Source organism: Falco naumanni, chromosome 2, assembly GCF_017639655.2.
Source record: "Falco naumanni isolate bFalNau1 chromosome 2, bFalNau1.pat, whole genome shotgun sequence".
Lineage (NCBI taxonomy): Eukaryota > Metazoa > Chordata > Aves > Falconiformes > Falconidae > Falco > Falco naumanni.
The window spans coordinates 78,085,977-78,103,479 of record NC_054055.1 but is presented as its reverse complement, the minus strand read 5'-3'; the positions used below and the strand labels follow the sequence as shown (position 1 = coordinate 78,103,479).

The window sequence follows — 17,503 nt, the reverse complement described above, 5'->3', positions numbered from 1 at the left end:
AGACCGAAACAGGGCTCACAATACAACAGTCTGACTCCTGATGAACACACAAATTCTGAGCAAACCACTACAGATTACCTCAGTTCATCATCACAACCTGCTTGATATGGTGTGGATGGCAAAGTTCAGTTGAAAGTTCAGTTGTGACTGATGGAACATGCACAAATTTATCAACTTCTTGCTATATTGAAATGGAACATAACACAAGTAAGATCTTGCTTGAAAGAACAGCTTTTGGCCTAGATGTATTGGGCTGCAGCTGGGCAACCATTTGGTTACTTCCTATATTGTTAAGAACTTTAAAATTCTAATGCCCCTTACACCTGTCCTGGAAGCATAGAAATAATGGCTCTATACAAGCTCATATCAAAAACACTTAGATGCTAACCCAGACTTGGTATTTCTAAGACACTGCCTTGGAGTTTAGGCAATAAAAGCAAGGATATATGACAGTACTTACAGAGTATTTTCTTCTATAAATATCTTATCTTCTTCTCGTGCTGCTGTACTAACTCCGCTGGATAATACTAAAATAGACTAATTAAAAACAGATTATTAATTTTTTATGTCATAGAAATATTTGCAAAATGATCCAACTGTAAAAGACCGAGAAACTTTACACTGAACCTTATTCTGTAACATTATCATGTTCAGAGCCTTATTACAAACTACAAAACTTTTAAGTACAATTATGAGTACTAAGCCATAGCAAGAAGGTTCTTAATGTAAAATTATTAATTTCTTATTCAGAACTCATTTTGGAAAATAATTGGGATGTTCAGCCCAATCTCCCTCTTTTTTTACCAATTTCATCAAAATACTAGACGTGCCTGATTTTTCTTTGACTTTGGATTAAAATACAGCTTCACTTTGTTATGACTTTCATATAACTTCTTTCCACTGGGCTGCACATCAGCTGACTTTCTAGGAATCTCTTTACATTTGAGAGCCTTCAAGCTTTAATAATTTTACTACAGGTAAGTCTGAATTATCTCTAGTTCCATGTTGGTTTTAATAAGGCACCTGTTAACTTCTTATGTTCACCATTACAAATGTTTTAGTTGTCTTTTATTTTTTATCATCTAACAACTTTAGAAATACACTGACTTGTATAAATGCATCCAAGTCAGAAAAGAAAAAAAATAATCTTATGTTTACTCCTGAAATTCTAGTCAAATTATAAAAAGGTAGGGGCATGGAGGAAACAAAGACGACTATCTGAAGCTTTCAATAAAGCAAAATCTATAAAATACCAATCAAATAGTAACATTTATCTGAGCAATAAATGGAACACTTGCATCTTCAGTCACTGATAGGCGCATGCTGAAGACAATTTCAGATCTACTGCATGAAGTTTAAGGACACATTTTTCTTTCTCAAAATGACTGGTAAAGTGTCCTTCTACAAATCTGGTATATGTCAGTGCAAAAACAACATGGAGCATAAAGTAATAATTACATAATGCAGTCAGTGTATTGTACTCATTTCCCCAATATGGTAAATTAAGATCAAAACATTAATTCAGAATTAATACAGTGGACAGACTGAAGGTATCGGCATCTAGTCAGAGCCAAAGTTATTAATAATTTTTTTTCAAGTTTAGAACTAAACACAACTGTATTAACTGAGTCTTAACAGCATTTTTCTGCTTCAGGAAAAACTACTTCACAAGCAAGTCTCCACAAGATACTTTGGAAAACAGCCCCCACACATCTGAACACCAGCAATTCTGAAAAGCCTATTTGTAGTAAGCAGCTAAAGAGTTACCGACCCTTGAGTCTTTTGAGTTCTTCTTCCTATTTTTGTTTTTAACTTTGATACAGTTAGTCTGAAACAGAAAAAAATAAAGTCACTATTTAGAATAAAATTATGATGCATTTCCAAAATCAGTAAGTGAATTTTAAAAAGTTTCATATTCTAATTCTCATTCTAGCTTGACTAGCAAGATTTACAAGGTGACGTATGCAATCTTTATCTCCACTCCATCCCCAGGTGGAAAACAGTAACAGAGCTTTGTAAGACTTTATCCATTTGGGTCCTTTTCATCATTTTCCTCTTTAAACACATAGAAGATTGATATTTAAAACTGCAATATTCTATCATTTCAGTATTTCAGATGCTTACTCATTACTTATAGCTGAAACTATGTATTTAAAGAGCTGTGACACCCCACACAACAGAGTTTTGCATGGGGAACCAGACGCCAAGAGAACTGTCAAATGTTCTGGCCACTTCAGTCTTCTAAGATATGCAAAGATGAAGGAAATAAAATGCATCTTCACTTTTTGATAGGATTGTGATTAAATTAACATAATGCTACTAACAGGAACTTACTAACTTTATTTTAGGATATAAGTAACACTGAAATAGAAGTAGTTTTATTGTAATGGCTTTCATTTGCAGGACAACCAAGGGATCAGGCCCAGCCAGCATGGGTTTATGAAAGGCAGGTCCTGCTTGACTAACCTGATCTTCTATAACAAGATGACCTGCCTAGAGGAGGAGGGAAAGGCTGTGGATGATGTTTACTTGGACCTCAGTAAAGCCTTTGACACCATCTCCCACAGATTTCTGCAGGAGAAACTGGCTGCTCATGGCCTGGACAGGTGTACTGTACGCTGGGCAAAAAGCTAGCTGGACAGCTGAGCCCAAAGAACAGTAGTAAATGGAGTTACACCCAGGTGGCAGCCAGTGACAAGTGCTGCTCCCCAGGGCTCAGCACAGGGGCCAGTCCTCTTTAATATCTTTATCGACAATCTGGACAAGAGAATCGAGTGCACCCTCAGTAAGTTTGCAGATGACACCAAGCTGGGTGGGAGTGTTGGTCTGCTTGAGGGCAGGAAGGCTCTGCAGAGGGGTCTGGACAGGCTGGATCGATTGGCTGAAGCCAGTTGTGTGAGATTCAGCGCAAGAAGGCCAACAGCATCCTGGCTTGTATCAGAAACAGCGTGGCCAGCAGGACTAGGGAAGGGATCGTGCCCCTGCACTCAGCACTGGTGAGGCCGCACCTGGAACGGCGTGTTCAGTGTTGGGCCCCTCACTGCAGGAAAGGCATTGAGGTGCTGGAGCGTGTCCAGAGATGGGCAACGGGGCTGGTGGAGGGTCTGGAGCACAAGGCTTATGAGGAGCGGCTGAGGGAACTGGGGTTGTTTAGCCTGGAGACAAGGAGGCTCAGGGGGGACCTTACTGCTCCCTACAACTGCCTGGCAGGAGGCTGTAGACAGCTGGGGGTGGGTCGTCTCCCAGATAACAAGTGATAGGACAAGAGGAAACAGCCTCAAGCTGCACCAGGGGAGGTTTAGATTGGATATTAAGAAAAATTTCCTCACTGAAATGGTGGGTGGTCAAGCACTGGAACAGGCTGCCCAGCGAGGTGGTGGAATTATCAACCCTGGAAGCACTTAAACTGTGTAGATGTGGTGCTTAAAGGCGGTTTAGTGGTGGGCTTGGCAGTCCTGGGTTAACAATTGGATTTGATGGTCTCAAAGGTCTTTTCCAACCTAAATGATTTTGTGATTTCATCCTTGGATTTCCAATTCACGAAATAATAAAATGTGGAATTCTTTGCTTTTTCAACATGTATATTAACTAACTCTAAAGATTTATTCTCTACCAAAAGTACATCTTGGATTTGTACAGATAAATTTATCTGCACACCAGAAAAATTCTAAATGAGTGCCTCAAACATAATTAACCAAAATACACATACTTCTGCCAGTTAGAATGGATTTTAATTAAGATACTAATGAAAAAGTGGTTCAGAATGATGTACACTTTAAGACTTATGGGTTGAATCTGAAAAGCATCTATAAATTTTAACAAACAAATGCAAAATATGTCTAACTCACTCCAAATTTACTTTGCATATTAGTGGAACAAACATTAAATTCCAGCCTTACAATTTAATGTCATCTGAAGGTAAAGCTGGGTTATACCATGTTCCCATTTGTTGCTTATGACTGTAAAATATACAGTACAATTAGTATACAAAATTATGCAGATTCAAGTTAAGGATGCTCAAGGAAGAATCACACTTCAAGTTCAGTTCTCATGGTAAATACGCAGTTTCAAGTTAGTAAGAGTCTGTCTGTTAAATAAGCATTTTTTAGAATTAATTTTCCTAATGATATTTTCAGAGACTTTTTTTTAAAGTTAACACCAAACTGCTCTTACCAAGTAATATGCAAATGCTATTCCCATGCACCTTATTTGCCTTATTTTCCCTATCCAAAAGAGGTGATACAGCACATCAGTGTACCCTCATCTGCTTTCACTGTGACTTCCTCAACTGCATCCTTGAAATGCTCATAATCTAAAAGATATCACGATGGTTTGTGCTTTAACAAAAGAGAAAACCCAAGTATTTTACTGACAGAACTCTAAGAAAAATGTTAAGCAGTTTTCAAATGCTTTAAGAAAAGGGGAGTGGGGCCAGATAAAAGAGTAAATCTCTAATCAGGTCTGAATTATGATGATGTAAAATAAAGAGAGACGCACATCCCTATTTGCTTTTGCAGATTTTTAAAACACCAAACACATACTTCTTTTCTGAGTTTATACCAAATAGACATTAAGCTCACTTACCAATATATTTTCATTTCCCTGCTTCTTTAATATAATAGTAGGGTCATCTATTGAAAGGATAACAAAATCACATTCATAAATGGAAATACAAATACGTTATGTAACTTAGAATTGTGAGCTATGAAATTACAGTAATAGTTATTATAATCCTTTATCAAATACTACCAAAACATCTCAAAGGCTGTAGACGCAGAATCTTTATGCTTAAATTGAAAGATACATACTTATTGTGATCGGACATCATACATGCATTAAAGTAAACTCACTTGCTGGTTGTGGCAGACGAAAAAACAGCAGAATGTAACCTAAAAAAGGGTGGCTTGCCTTCTGAGGCTACATCGCCTTTTAAGCACTGAACACAGAGGATCCCATATAATAAGGCAGTTAGTAGTTTGCTGAGGTTTTGGCCTTTTACAGAGCCCATCAAATGTGGTATAAAACCAGACAAAATACAATGCTTGCAAGAACGATGACTTTTGCACACTCACCCATTTTATCAAAGAATTCATCTAAAGCTTGATGAAGAAATGGAAAGTTTTCTCTGTTGTCTTCTAACAGCCATATAAAACAACGGGTTTTCTCTAAGGGTGGTTTTAAGAAATAATCACAAATTTCTTTGTCTTCAGAACTAGTTGTCACATAGTCAAATTTACTACCATACTTCTCATTCCAGAGGGTGGTTAAAATTGAAAGGTCAAGTTCTTTTAAAAGCTGTCCATATTGAAGGAGGAAGTTCTTTGTAGCTGTCAGACCTAAAAGAGATGAAAAAAACCCATTTCATTCTGGCTTCAGAGTTTTAGTGATTACAGTGGGATATTCCTCTTCAAAGAGGAACAGTTTGTTCTAGAAATGAAGTATACAGTAGTTGAAGCAGATTATGTAAAACCTTTTGTATCTTGAAAACGCAAACAAAAATGGTAAATTTTACTCTTAGTCAACACCAAATTATTATTAGCGTAATAAATCTATAAAAATTCCTCAAAGGACATGGACACAACAGAAGAGAATTAAGAACCCAAATCTTGTCCAAGGTTTTGGCATCTTACATCCATTTTGCCTGCAAAAACAAACTCCTGCCTTCATCCAATTATAAATTCAACAGGAAACTACACAGCAAGGCAAGGCTACCAAAGAGCACCAAGTTAAATTACTTCCAAATCATACAATCAGCTCAACTTTTATGACAAACACCACCACTCCCCCCGATGATTTACCTTCCAGAAATAAATTTATACAAGTATTCTTTAAGCCTACTTTGGAATTTAAAGACATTATAAAAATCAATCTGTTCAATTTTCTCTTTCTTACATGGACAAAACCCTGCCAATGCTTTGCTTGCAGAGACAAGAGAGGTTGTTCCTGTGTTGCCAATAGTCAAGCTTCTCTAGAAATCCTGGCTAAGGGTCAAGTAAATGAAAAAGAGGAAAGCTTTACCATTTAAAGTTAGAAAAGTGAGACTGGAAAACAGAGAGGTTATCTTTTAATCTGTAAACTGAACAACTATGTTAGGGTAAGGTGTTCTGCTATTACATAAACATATAGCCTACCCAAGTTGTTAAGATGTTTAAGCCACTTGTGTAGTTTGGGATCCACTTCTTCCAGTTCACTCAGCACATGGATAAAACCCCTTGTTTTTACTCTGTTTTTTTCTTGAATTAAGTAACTGATGAGCTGCTCCATCACTTCACATGACGTGCTACTAGTTTTGGAATATGACATGTAATCCTCCTCACTGATTACAAACCATGAAAGTAATTCCTTTAATAGTTTGGAAGCATCGTAAACAGCTGTTTTTATTTGCTCAGCATTTAGACTGATATGCTGCAGGACTCGATCACCATCATATAAATCCTGAACACTACCTATAATGGGATTTAAAAAAAACCAACAAAAGAAGATTACATGTCAGTTTACCACAATTAAAACCACCAACTTTAAAGTACAGATAATTTGGCCTAAAGTGTGTTTCTCATTATTTGCTTTATCACAACACTGAAAATTACAGAAAGTATAGAACTTTTCACAGAAACTAGCTTTAGCATTATGAATTTGGTAAAACATTGTTTTAAATTTGGTTTACACAAACAAGCAATCCTTAGCACCTTAACTAGATTTCAGAAAGGAAAAAAAAAAAATACCAGCTAGCAATAGTAGCTTCCAGCAATTGTCTATAGAGCTTTATCTATGTGGGCTGCATGCCAGCCCTCACGCAGAGGCAGAACTCCCCCGAGCATCAGTTCTCAGAGCAAGGGCACACTTCTGAATGCCTGAGCATATACCTAGAAGCAAACCTTTGTCCTGACCCTGCCACTGGTTCTTTGTGGAACTAGAATGAAAAAGATAACTGGCTCATATCAGCCTTCACCTTCCATTATTCTTCAAGACCACACATTTATAGAACGCTACTTTCAGAGCTTAACTGAGAGTAACTATAGTCAAAAGATGTAGGTCTGGACAAAATTAAAAAAAAAAAACCCAGACACTACATACACACAGAATAATTAAGCATTGTAACACAAACAGTTAGAAGCTTACTAAAGGATTCAATGAGCTCTACAGGTGCTAGCCATGCCTGATTTTATCCTGCAGGAGGCTGCATTAAAAACCTCTGTATCTTACAAAATGCATACAAACAAGTGCTCCTCTCACTTGCACTTCCCCCCCAAATTTACAAGCAGATTTGTTTTTATTTAAAAGGTAGCTATGGCTACTAATGAAACAAAACAAAAAAAAAAAACCCTCTTTGTGATCTAGCTAACCCCTGAAATTGGCCTCTCAGCCTTCTCAGAAAGTTTGGGAGATTAAATCAGGTGTTTTTTGAAAAGATTTCCTCACAAAATTTCCCCAAGCCAAAAAAAAACTCCAGGGTAATAGATAGCTTGTCTCCAACGACATGCAAGACTCCAATTTTATTACAGAATTAAATCATGACAGATAAAAAGGGTTGGCCAACACCAACGCACATTTTTCTGAAATGTGTTAAGTTGCTTCATGTTGACATATTCTTGCATCAGTGTCCCAACTTTTACCCACAGTACTTCAGGGTGAGTGTGTTTGTCACACCAAAGGCATTTTTAGTTCTTGGAAGTTTTAAGGGCATTTAGGACAGCCAAGTCACATAGGTGTAACTCAGTGACCTGCAGTGGATCCAATGACCAGAACAAAAGATACGCCACTGAAAAGCAGACACCCTAGATTTCAAAAAAACCTCAACACAAACCCAATTGAACATGATTTTAGAAAACCACATGGAAGCAAAAATAGTAAACTATGGTGCTAATTGGAAGGGACCACTCTCAAACAAAATGATTAAGAAAAAAATTCTAAAAAGAGTAGCACCCGAGAGCTTTTTTAAGAGAAGGTGCTGGGATATGCCACTGAACAGGCAACAGGGTTCTGGAGAACTCCAAATATGGCATGTACGAGATGAAAAAGTGCCCTCGGTATTTAATACCAAATTCTACAAGGAAATCAATGTGAGCACTATTTTGAAGTTAACAATGCAGACAAAAATAAAATAAACAAAAAACCCAAACAAAACACATCCATTTTTCTTTGCACTATAGCTTGCCCTAATACAAAATGCAGTGCAAGTTCACACCTCCGAAATAGGCAGCACTGCAGAGCAACATAACTGTAACACAAAACCTGAAGCATTATCTAACTATATACTTACAGGTTGAAGTATTTTATCTTCCCCAATCCTCTCAAATATACTTACTCAAGTCACTGCAGTTCCTGGGCTTAAGATATTGTTTGTTCTTTAACTGAGATGCAGTTGGGTTTGGTTTGGTTGTTGTTTTTTTTTCTTTTTCCCTGTAGCAGTGTCCTAAGTTGCTGGGCATAAAGCTTTTTCTGAAACTACTTTTAAATAGATTAACTTGGAATTGGAGCCTTTGCCCTCTTCAGGCTGCTTCGTTGTGAACAATGAAGCAAGAATAAAAGTTTCCTACAACAAACTTAACCATACGCTAACACCTTATAGTATTTAGAAACTAAAACCAGAACCGAAATAAAAGTAATTTTAAGTAAAATTTAAGAGGGGAATTATGTCCCACATTAGTATTCTACTATAATTTGACTTAGGACATTCAGAATGCTAATTATGCTACCTCATGATAACTTAGAACAATAATCTATACTTCCACATACCACTGTGATCACTGCATTGAGATGGTTCATTTCCATTTCCCATCTGGTTTTCTTCTATTTTCTTTTTAGCAGAATTCTGTGCCTCTTCTCGTGCATGTTTTCTTTGTAATTTTTTCTCTTGTTTAATCTTTAACTTCCTAAGACTGAACAAATTAAGCAGTGAGCCTTACGTTAGTTCAGGTAAGTTGCCAAAGGAGTTCAGCACATCTCAGTTATTCTTCATGTTTTACAATAGCTGTGAGCTCCATTCTATAAAATACTATGTTGAGAAGTACAACTATAATAAAGCTAGTTTTCATTTAGAAGTTTGGAGACCACAAAATTTCATAGAAGTTTCATAAAGATCAAGTATGTAAGTGTAAGATATCCTCAAGATGCAATAACTTTTACTCCCATTAAAGATGTCTGAATTAGGATTAACTTAAATACCACCAGGGGTTTTTTCTTAACTTATAACTCAGCATTTTGAACCAAATACTAACATTTGATTTCCTTAACGTTTAAAAATCAATTTCTTCTATCCTCTCAGTGTGATTCCTCATTATTTATAACCTTACTTGACCAAAAAGTGTAAACTCAAGTTATATGTCAAAGGTACATGCATCAACAACTGAAATAGCATCATTACATCCAGCTTTTATTCACACTTCCAAAACATTCAAAGTTGGTTAGATAGTCAGTTCTGTGGAACAGTGGTGCTGAACCTGGCCCACACAGCAACGCCTCCTCTCCCATCCAGCTAAAAACCTTGATGAGCTTCTTCCCTCTAGCAAGAGGAAGGAATAGAACAATGCCTGCAATCTCAGACTGCAAAGAGAGGTGGTACTCTAATCTAGTACACTTGACTTTCACGTTGAGTAATTAAGACGCTCAATCCATTCAGAAGAGTAACAAATGCCTGTTCTTTTCTAATTGTTAAGTATTTTAGTACAAATGAAATACATGTATGGAGAGCAAAAGAAACAAGTCCTCAAGGTCCGCACACAGCCTCCAAATCACACTCTCCTCAAAAAACATGTTACTTCCCTGCCTGCGTATTTCACAATGAAACGAGGTTTCAAGTATAGAAAACTTAAAGGTGACTGCCACAATTTATATTCAAAAATTCTTGGTTCAAATTGCTGGGAAGTCAATGGTGCAATGGACAATTCATCCCTCAATACAGATGTGTGGGGAATCAGATCTGCATCAACTCATATCCTGTATATTTGAAAAGCTTCCTGTTCCCAAACAGATACTTTTTTTTCTAAAGAATCGTATGACCAGTAGAGAGTAACCAATAACTTATTCAGTAATACCAGTTAACGCCCTCCTGTGCTCACGTTATAAGTCTGTAGCTCTGTATCGTCATTTACAAGTTAATTTAAATGATTTTATAATTGGAATATAACGTGTTTTACCAGACTATTTAGTTTATCAGAGGCAAAGGGCAAGAATAGCTTTCCAAAGTATTTGCGGGATTTTAGCAATTCTTTAAAAAAGGTATGAAAACAAATCCTAGAGGAAACTGTTTTGTTCTCAAATTGATTCAACTTACTTTTAAACAGCAGAGAGCTTACCTTGAACATTTCTGTTTAATACAGCCTCCTGGTCGTTCCTTAGGTTTTGTGATTTTTTGTTCAAACTACCAAAATAAGTGACATCATATTAATTAAATTTGGGTTACAATGCAACATTGCTGTACTCAAACCTAGGAATATTTGATGCTTTGGAAAGCAGTAAAAGTAATACTATGAAAGAGATAATGCAGCCCATATGCAGCCTCCTGAAGGTCTACCTAAAGTTACCCCCTACTCCTACAATTTGGTATATAGCAATACATCTTTATTTGCAGAAAAGACAGGTTGAAAGATAACACAAAGTCAGGAAGAACTGGAGGCTGTTTTGCTCTACCAGTGGACAGAAAGCAAATGTGACAATCATTTTTTTGGTTCTCACAGATCAATACTGCCCTGGGAAGATGCATCCATCTTACTGTGACTCTGTAGAGGGTAACAACACTCTTCCAATACAATCACTTCATTTAGTTTAAGTCAGAGCTGTTCTTGCTAACACAGTTCCTTTCATGTCACACAAACTAAATATAAAACGAATCTCTGGTTCCTATACATGACAGTTCTAACCAATACCATAAGGCAATGCTTGCTCTACCAGAAGACCAGGTAAGAAGAGAGCAGGTAATTAATATTCCTACGTAACGTTCAGATTCTGTGATTAAGACAGCATATTACTTCTATGTTTGCAGCTACATTCTCAACTTCACTTTATTTCCTTTACCACAGTGAAAAATTTAAATATTATTTTCATATTTTATATGAACATTTACTTACTTCACATTTTACGAGACCAGAAGAACTGAAAATAACTATTTTTGAAATAAGGCCTGTACAATCAGGAGTGATACACAATTCTTGAAGAAAATCCTGCAGGAGAAAATGGGACACACAAAGACATTTAAATGCATTCAAAACCTATGTTCTTATACAGATCAGTTTCTTAATTTGAGATAACCGAGGTAATTAAAGCTAGCACAATCCTAAACTCTTACTGGATGATGAAAGCATGTGACAGCTGACTTGGCCAAGGTCTGCAAATCAAAAAGATCCTAGATCTGTAGCATACAGCTGTTATTCCCAAAGGTATGGCAAAACCCCTCCAACTTCACATTCAAGAGTCAAGTTTAAGAATATTCTTTTATGAGTTCATACATTGCCTGGATTTCCCTTCATTTTATATTGGCTGCTGATACTGTATTTTGTAAAATTCCTTTAGACATTCTCAATGTCAAACTGTTGCTTCAACCTCAAGACTGTAGAAGGAATAAAACTTCCATATGGGAGGACATAAATGATACAAGGGAAACAGGCTAAGCATACTAAGCCTTCACACAGACAGGTCTTTCTTCTGTAAAGAACAGCAAGATTCACCCATACTCGCTCATCAGTCAGTTTAGCAAGAGACTACTCTTTCCTGTGTCTCCTCCTGTCATTGTCATGCAGGTGAAACATCAGGCTGTAGCACTGCACTTACCACAAACCAAAAGGAATGCTATAATCTTGACTTAAAAAAAAAAAATATGCTTATAGTCTGACACAGCTCTTACCTTATCATTTTTATCACTGTAGTTTGTTGTTTTCAACTTCTTCCAACAGCCGATATGAAACTCCACTCTACATTGCTGACAGCAAGTAATACGTATAAAACCCTAACATTGAGAAACAGTATGAATTTAACATTTGAAAAAAAAAAAACCACAACAGAAACCAGTGCACAACTTAACAGTAGATAGGATAAGATGGTGTGTTCCAGATACCTCTAATATCAAAGGAGGCAGGAAACATGTAAACAAAGTTTTATTTCCCAAACCCTTTTAGACTAAAAATTTACCTTAAAGTCTGGGTCTGTAAAAAATATTTGGATTTTGGAGTGGCCATGGCATTTCTGATATCGACAAACTGCATCTGGTTCCGGAGGGAACTTGCATTCTTCAATACAATTCTTTAAAGTCAACTGAGAAACATAAAATTACATAGGACAAATTGTGCAGAAACCAGGAAGATGTTCAGTATCTACTTGCAAACTTCTAGGGAACTCTGCAGCGAAACACACATCTTTCTGAACAGCAGATGACTAACACCAAAAGAGCAATTCTTTTCTAGGGAAAGCTACGGAAGATTGTCCTTTTATAGCAAAACATTCGAAAGCACGTTTGAACTTCTATCAGCTAAGTACTCCTAGCTTCCCTGCATGCACGTTTATCTTGGACCAATGTTTTACATGCTGACCAATTCCAAATGCATGAGAATATAAGTAAATTTTCTATTACCAAAATGATGAGCCAGGTTACTCAGATACCGTGATGAAAATGAAGTGTCTGCTCATTACCACTGTTCCCTAGCCCTTCAGAGTGCCTCACCTGGGATCTGGGTTACTGTAAGGGACTAGAATAAGTTGACCTTGCACTAGCACTATATAGCAATAACCACAAACGGTGCCCGCACGGGGACACTGAAGAGGAGGCTCACAAAGCCCAAACCAGTGGCATCACCCAACTGAACCAGGAGGCGCGGGAACTTTGACTGTGTGCACCCATCACCTACGAAGGAGGTGAGCAGTTGGGAACCGTGGGAGGGAAGTTAGCCCAAGATCAGCAGTGCAGCCTGGATGTATTGCGACAGCTGCTTGCAGCTCAGCAACAAGCTGCAATGGGTCCACAGCTAGTAACTTTGCTAGAATGGACCCATGACCAAGTGTTGGACTTTCTACCTAATGGCACATTGCAAATCACTGCCTGGCAAGCAGCTGGCAGACAATTGTATGATGCTGCCATGGAGGGAGACCTCGCTGCAGGAAAGCATTTATCATCCTGGTGGCAGATTCTGACTACCCTTCGCCAACTGTCGACCAATTCTACTAACAGTGCTAAACCAGGAGAGGCTGCAAACTCCACTGACAACACGGCTCTTCTCAACACACCATCAACAACGGTGACCCTGTCTGCACCTCCTCTGCCCTCAAAGCTCCCATCACCAGTTGCAGCAGCCCTGATGGCATAGAACCAAATGTGGAAACAGGACAACTCGTACAATGACTCCATTGACACTGAGAACCCTTTTGATCCAGGTCTTACAGATTTGGAAAATGAACCAGATTTCTTCCTCCCATCCCCCGGCGAGTTGACCGTGTTTTTGGGGAGGGTGAAAGGGAGTCCAGGGGATTGGTGGCAGGAATGCAAGCAGGAAGCATTTAAACAAGGGGGTTTGGGAGTCGCAGTGGCACGTCCAGTATTTTATCAGCCAAATCAGCCTCCAGAATGGTAGCCTATGCAATATGAGGCCATCAAAGAGCCAAGAAAAGCAGTGCAGGAAAGGGGAATTCATAGTACGTTCACTACGTTCTTTCTTGAAGCAATTGCAGAATCTTATACACTCGCACCGCACAGTTGGAGGTCACCTTCTTCACATGGTGCTCACCCGATGCAATATATAATGTGGTTGTCTGATTTTTGTGAGCTATGCGTAGTGGCCTCGACTGGGGGGCCTGTGTCAACTCTGGTGTCCGGGAATCAAAATGGTGGCGTGATGGCCCCTGGCGCCTAACAGAGGGTGAGAGTGCTCAATGGTCTAAAGAGAACAACATGGAGGGAAAAGGCTTGATAAAATCAGTGACTTTCTGGCTCTCTCAGAATTGGAACTATTGGGAACCATAAAAGCATCAGTGTATTTCCATCTGAATCACACTAGTGGGCCATATTTCAACAGCACAGGCACTGACCTGACAAGTAGGTCAGCAGTTTATCAGATTGAGTCCACCTGGTGCGATTATATAGCACCTAGAACAGTAAACCCAGCAATAGCCCCGGGAAGCCTTTTGAACAACACCTTTTTGATCCGTGGGGACAGGGCCTGGATGGGAATTCCGAGCAGGGCAGTGGGAGGGCCTTGCACATTTGACAAACTTTCTTTCTTTCACCCCAGTGATTTAGCCATTAGGGCATGGAAACTGCACGACCTTCAAGAACGGCGTAGCACAAGCTTCACAGCAAACTGTAACCCTCAGGTTCATTTCTGGAACACAGCGCAACGTGTTTTTGCTTCTCTGATCTCCTCTGTACAAACGGCACACACCCTTAACTCGTTTAATAAATTAGGCTGTTGGCTTGCTAAAGAAAGTAATGTTACAAGCACTGCTCTTTCAGGTATATTAGCAGATATCGATTCTGTCTGTCATGCATCCCTACAGAACCGAGCTGCTATTGATTTTTTATTGTTGGCACAGGGACACAGGTGTGAAGACTTTGATGGGATGTGTTGCATGAATCTGAGTGACCACTCTGATTCAATTCACACAAGCATACAAAACTTAAAAGCCCTAAAGATTTACAGCAAAGCCAGGGGTGGGATGGCTTTGGACTTTTCTCATGGCTGGGAAACTTCAGACCGTGGATCAAAAATATTGCAGGATTTGTAATAACCGCTTTAACTGCCCAATTGATGTTTGCTTTATGTCGCCCATGCCTCTTTTCTTGTGTTCAGTGCTTAGTTGACCGTAGCACGAATCAAGTCACGGTCACCCAGCTGCATGCAACCTTTGCCTTATCGCAACTAACAAAAAAGGGGGAATTTTAAGGGACTAAAATAAGTTGACCTTGTAGAGAAACAAGGTTGAATTGGCAGAACTGTTAGTGTACAGATAAGCAGACAAATTTGGCAGCAAAACCACAAGCGTGTGAACAGCTCTGAATAAGTAACTGCTTTGCTACACATAGACAAATTCCCAGGTGCCTTAATGCACATTGGCACATTCCAGGGCAGAACTTGGGTAGATAAGCGTTTGTATATAACTAGCACTTGTATGCAATAAACGATCTCACTTCTTCACTGACTTGGGGTCCATGCCTTCCTATGCCACAGGTTACAGGATCACGTACATTCCCAGGGGCAGCTCAGACCTGACTCTGCACTGGAGCTACAGAGATCTCCCTGAATAGTGTCTAGGTAAAGACATCACAGTAGCTTTATGTAAAGTCAGTTCCGAGTCCCACAGGGTTTGCACTGAGCCCAGATTAATAAAACATTATTAGAAACAAACAGCACCAATTACAGCCTTTCAGGTATTTGTATTACATTCTCTAGAAGTCCCAGACCACCGACGTATCACTGTGGCCAGACTACTGTGGTGTCAGCTGGGGATCTGTGAGAAATCTTTAGGTCAGTTTTTGTTTCAGAAACAACAGTACTGTTGCTTCTACCAGAAATGAAGCAGGTCAGTATAGTATAGCCAAGTTCATACACTGAATAACCTAGCAAGTTCTACTGTGTCAAACTGCATCCATGCAGAGCAGCTCACGCATCTTACCTCTCATGGCATGGTTTATCCAGAAACCCTTAACAAATAACAGTGACTCAATTATAGTTTAAAAACAGTAACAGTAATAATAATTAAAAAGAGCTGTGGAGTGTGAGAAAGCAATTTGTAGTGTCAGATCCACAAGTCAGATGTTTCAAGTCAAAGAGTGAATTTTACCATACAACTCCCACTGCACCAACCAAGAACTACATGGTCTAACTCTCCTACTTGGTTTTAAATACAGCATGATTACTGCAATTTTCAACTTCACATTTTTGCTAATTTGAATTTTTAGCTGGTTCACTCTAGCATTACACTGTATATAATACATCTACTTAATGTTCAGTAATGTGCAACTAAGAAGTCAACACATAATGAAACACTTGGAGCAGATTAGAACAATATTATTAAATGGAAATACCCAAGCATAGAGCCTGATACAGAGCCCCCACCCTTGTGCTGTAAATGGGATGCTTCCCATGTGCTCAAATTTGTCCTCACCAGAGTTCTGCTCTACAAAGACCAAGCCTCGGTGCTGACAATACTCTAGACAATGAGCAGCAGCACTTGTGCTGGCTGCTCCAGACTGAAACCTCCCTTTCAACCCCCATTTCTGTTTGGCCTTGACAATGGGGGGCCAGGGAGGAGGATGGGAGGATGACAACCTTTTTATTTTTTTGAAAGGCCATCTGACAGAACAGGGTTTTTTTGCCTTTTATGCCTTTTTTCCCCTTTTTTTTGGTATTTTATTTTGAAACATACCTGTAAATTCTCTATCCGTGTCTCTTCAATGACCTGAGATGTTGTGGGCCAAGTTAATACTCCAGGTACAATCTTGTGATTAACCATTGTTTGCGATTTCATGAACTGATCGAGTGCATCTGAAAATCTGAAGTTTCAAACAGGTACAACACATTCAAATCATATATGAGTAACTTCTATGTATCATACTCGTCACAATTTACTTTATGAGGGGGAGGAGGGGGCAAGAACATGATCTGTGGAATGAAAGAGTACCTGGTTCGTTATCTGTTTAAGGACTCTTCAGTATAAAAGACTCAAGGTGTGAGCCAGTAAGCCAGCCTGCCCAGAGTCCAGATGTGAGGCAGGCTGAGAGGCTGCACTGACATTCAGGGGACCCATGACCCTGGGTGTGCCTGTCAATACAGAGAGTCAGGACATGTGTATGTTCATGACTGACCTTCAACCCTGATCAGCCAGGGAGGAGGCACAGGACTCCGCTGCCTATATTTATGTTTTAAATGAGTTTTACATGGGAGCTGCTCTGCCTGGGGTAGTCTGGGCAGCTCAGCTGCACTATCGTGTGTGTGTTTATGCTCCCCTTTGGGACACATGCAGCCTAGGAGTCAAAACTAGGGAAACAAGCTGCATCTGTGGGACTGGGACACAGACATCTCCTGGGCCTCAGATGACTGCACCTGGCTACCCTGTGGAAGGAGGAATCCCCTCTCAGTTTGCAACACACTCTGACCAGGTGCTTTTAGATATTGCATATAAGAAGGGTTTACAGTTTGATATTAAAGTTATTTATTTGGCACCGTACTGGGTTTATGTGGCAAGGTTGTGCTGGGAGGGGGGGGGCAGCAGTGCTGCAGGGGCAGCCTCTGTGAGGAGAGGCCAGGGCTGCCCCAGCCCCAACTGGCTCCAGCAAACCCACCACGGGGCACAGCTGAGCCCCTCAGGCAAGATGGTGGCACCTCACAGAAAGCACGGGTAAGAAAAGACAAAACTTGCTGCACAGCTGTGAGGAGTAAGGAAAAAACAAAGTGTGAGAAACAGCCCTTCAAGCACCAAGGTAAGAAGGGGGAGGGGAGGAGGTGCTCCAGGCACAGAGCACACGTTCTCCTACAGCCCTGAGAGGACCCTGCTGGAGCAGGTATCTGCACTGCAGCCACGG

The 17,503-nt window shown here is 39.5% G+C and overlaps 1 protein-coding gene across 10 annotated transcripts in view; it reads right to left on the bottom strand.

The window, feature by feature from the left end:
• TTC3 (tetratricopeptide repeat domain 3) overlaps nt 1-17,503 on the bottom strand; it is a 68,321-nt gene that overhangs the window by 15,748 nt on the left and 35,070 nt on the right. For all 10 annotated transcript variants that reach the window (XR_005826552.1, XR_005826554.1, XR_005826553.1 and 7 more), the window contains 11 exons: nt 16,348-16,474; nt 12,124-12,246; nt 11,840-11,941; nt 11,067-11,159; nt 10,296-10,360; nt 8,737-8,879; nt 6,132-6,446; nt 5,073-5,336; nt 4,585-4,631; nt 1,772-1,828; nt 461-537 (listed from right to left, as the gene is read on the bottom strand). Coding sequence is in view for 6 of the 10 variants with exons in the window: in XM_040585063.1 (XP_040440997.1) it covers nt 461-537; nt 1,772-1,828; nt 4,585-4,631; nt 5,073-5,336; nt 6,132-6,446; nt 8,737-8,879; nt 10,296-10,360; nt 11,067-11,159; nt 11,840-11,941; nt 12,124-12,246; nt 16,348-16,474 (1,413 nt within the window). In the remaining 4 variants the exon portion in view is untranslated. The remainder of the gene's footprint in view (nt 1-460; nt 538-1,771; nt 1,829-4,584; nt 4,632-5,072; nt 5,337-6,131; nt 6,447-8,736; nt 8,880-10,295; nt 10,361-11,066; nt 11,160-11,839; nt 11,942-12,123; nt 12,247-16,347; nt 16,475-17,503) is intronic.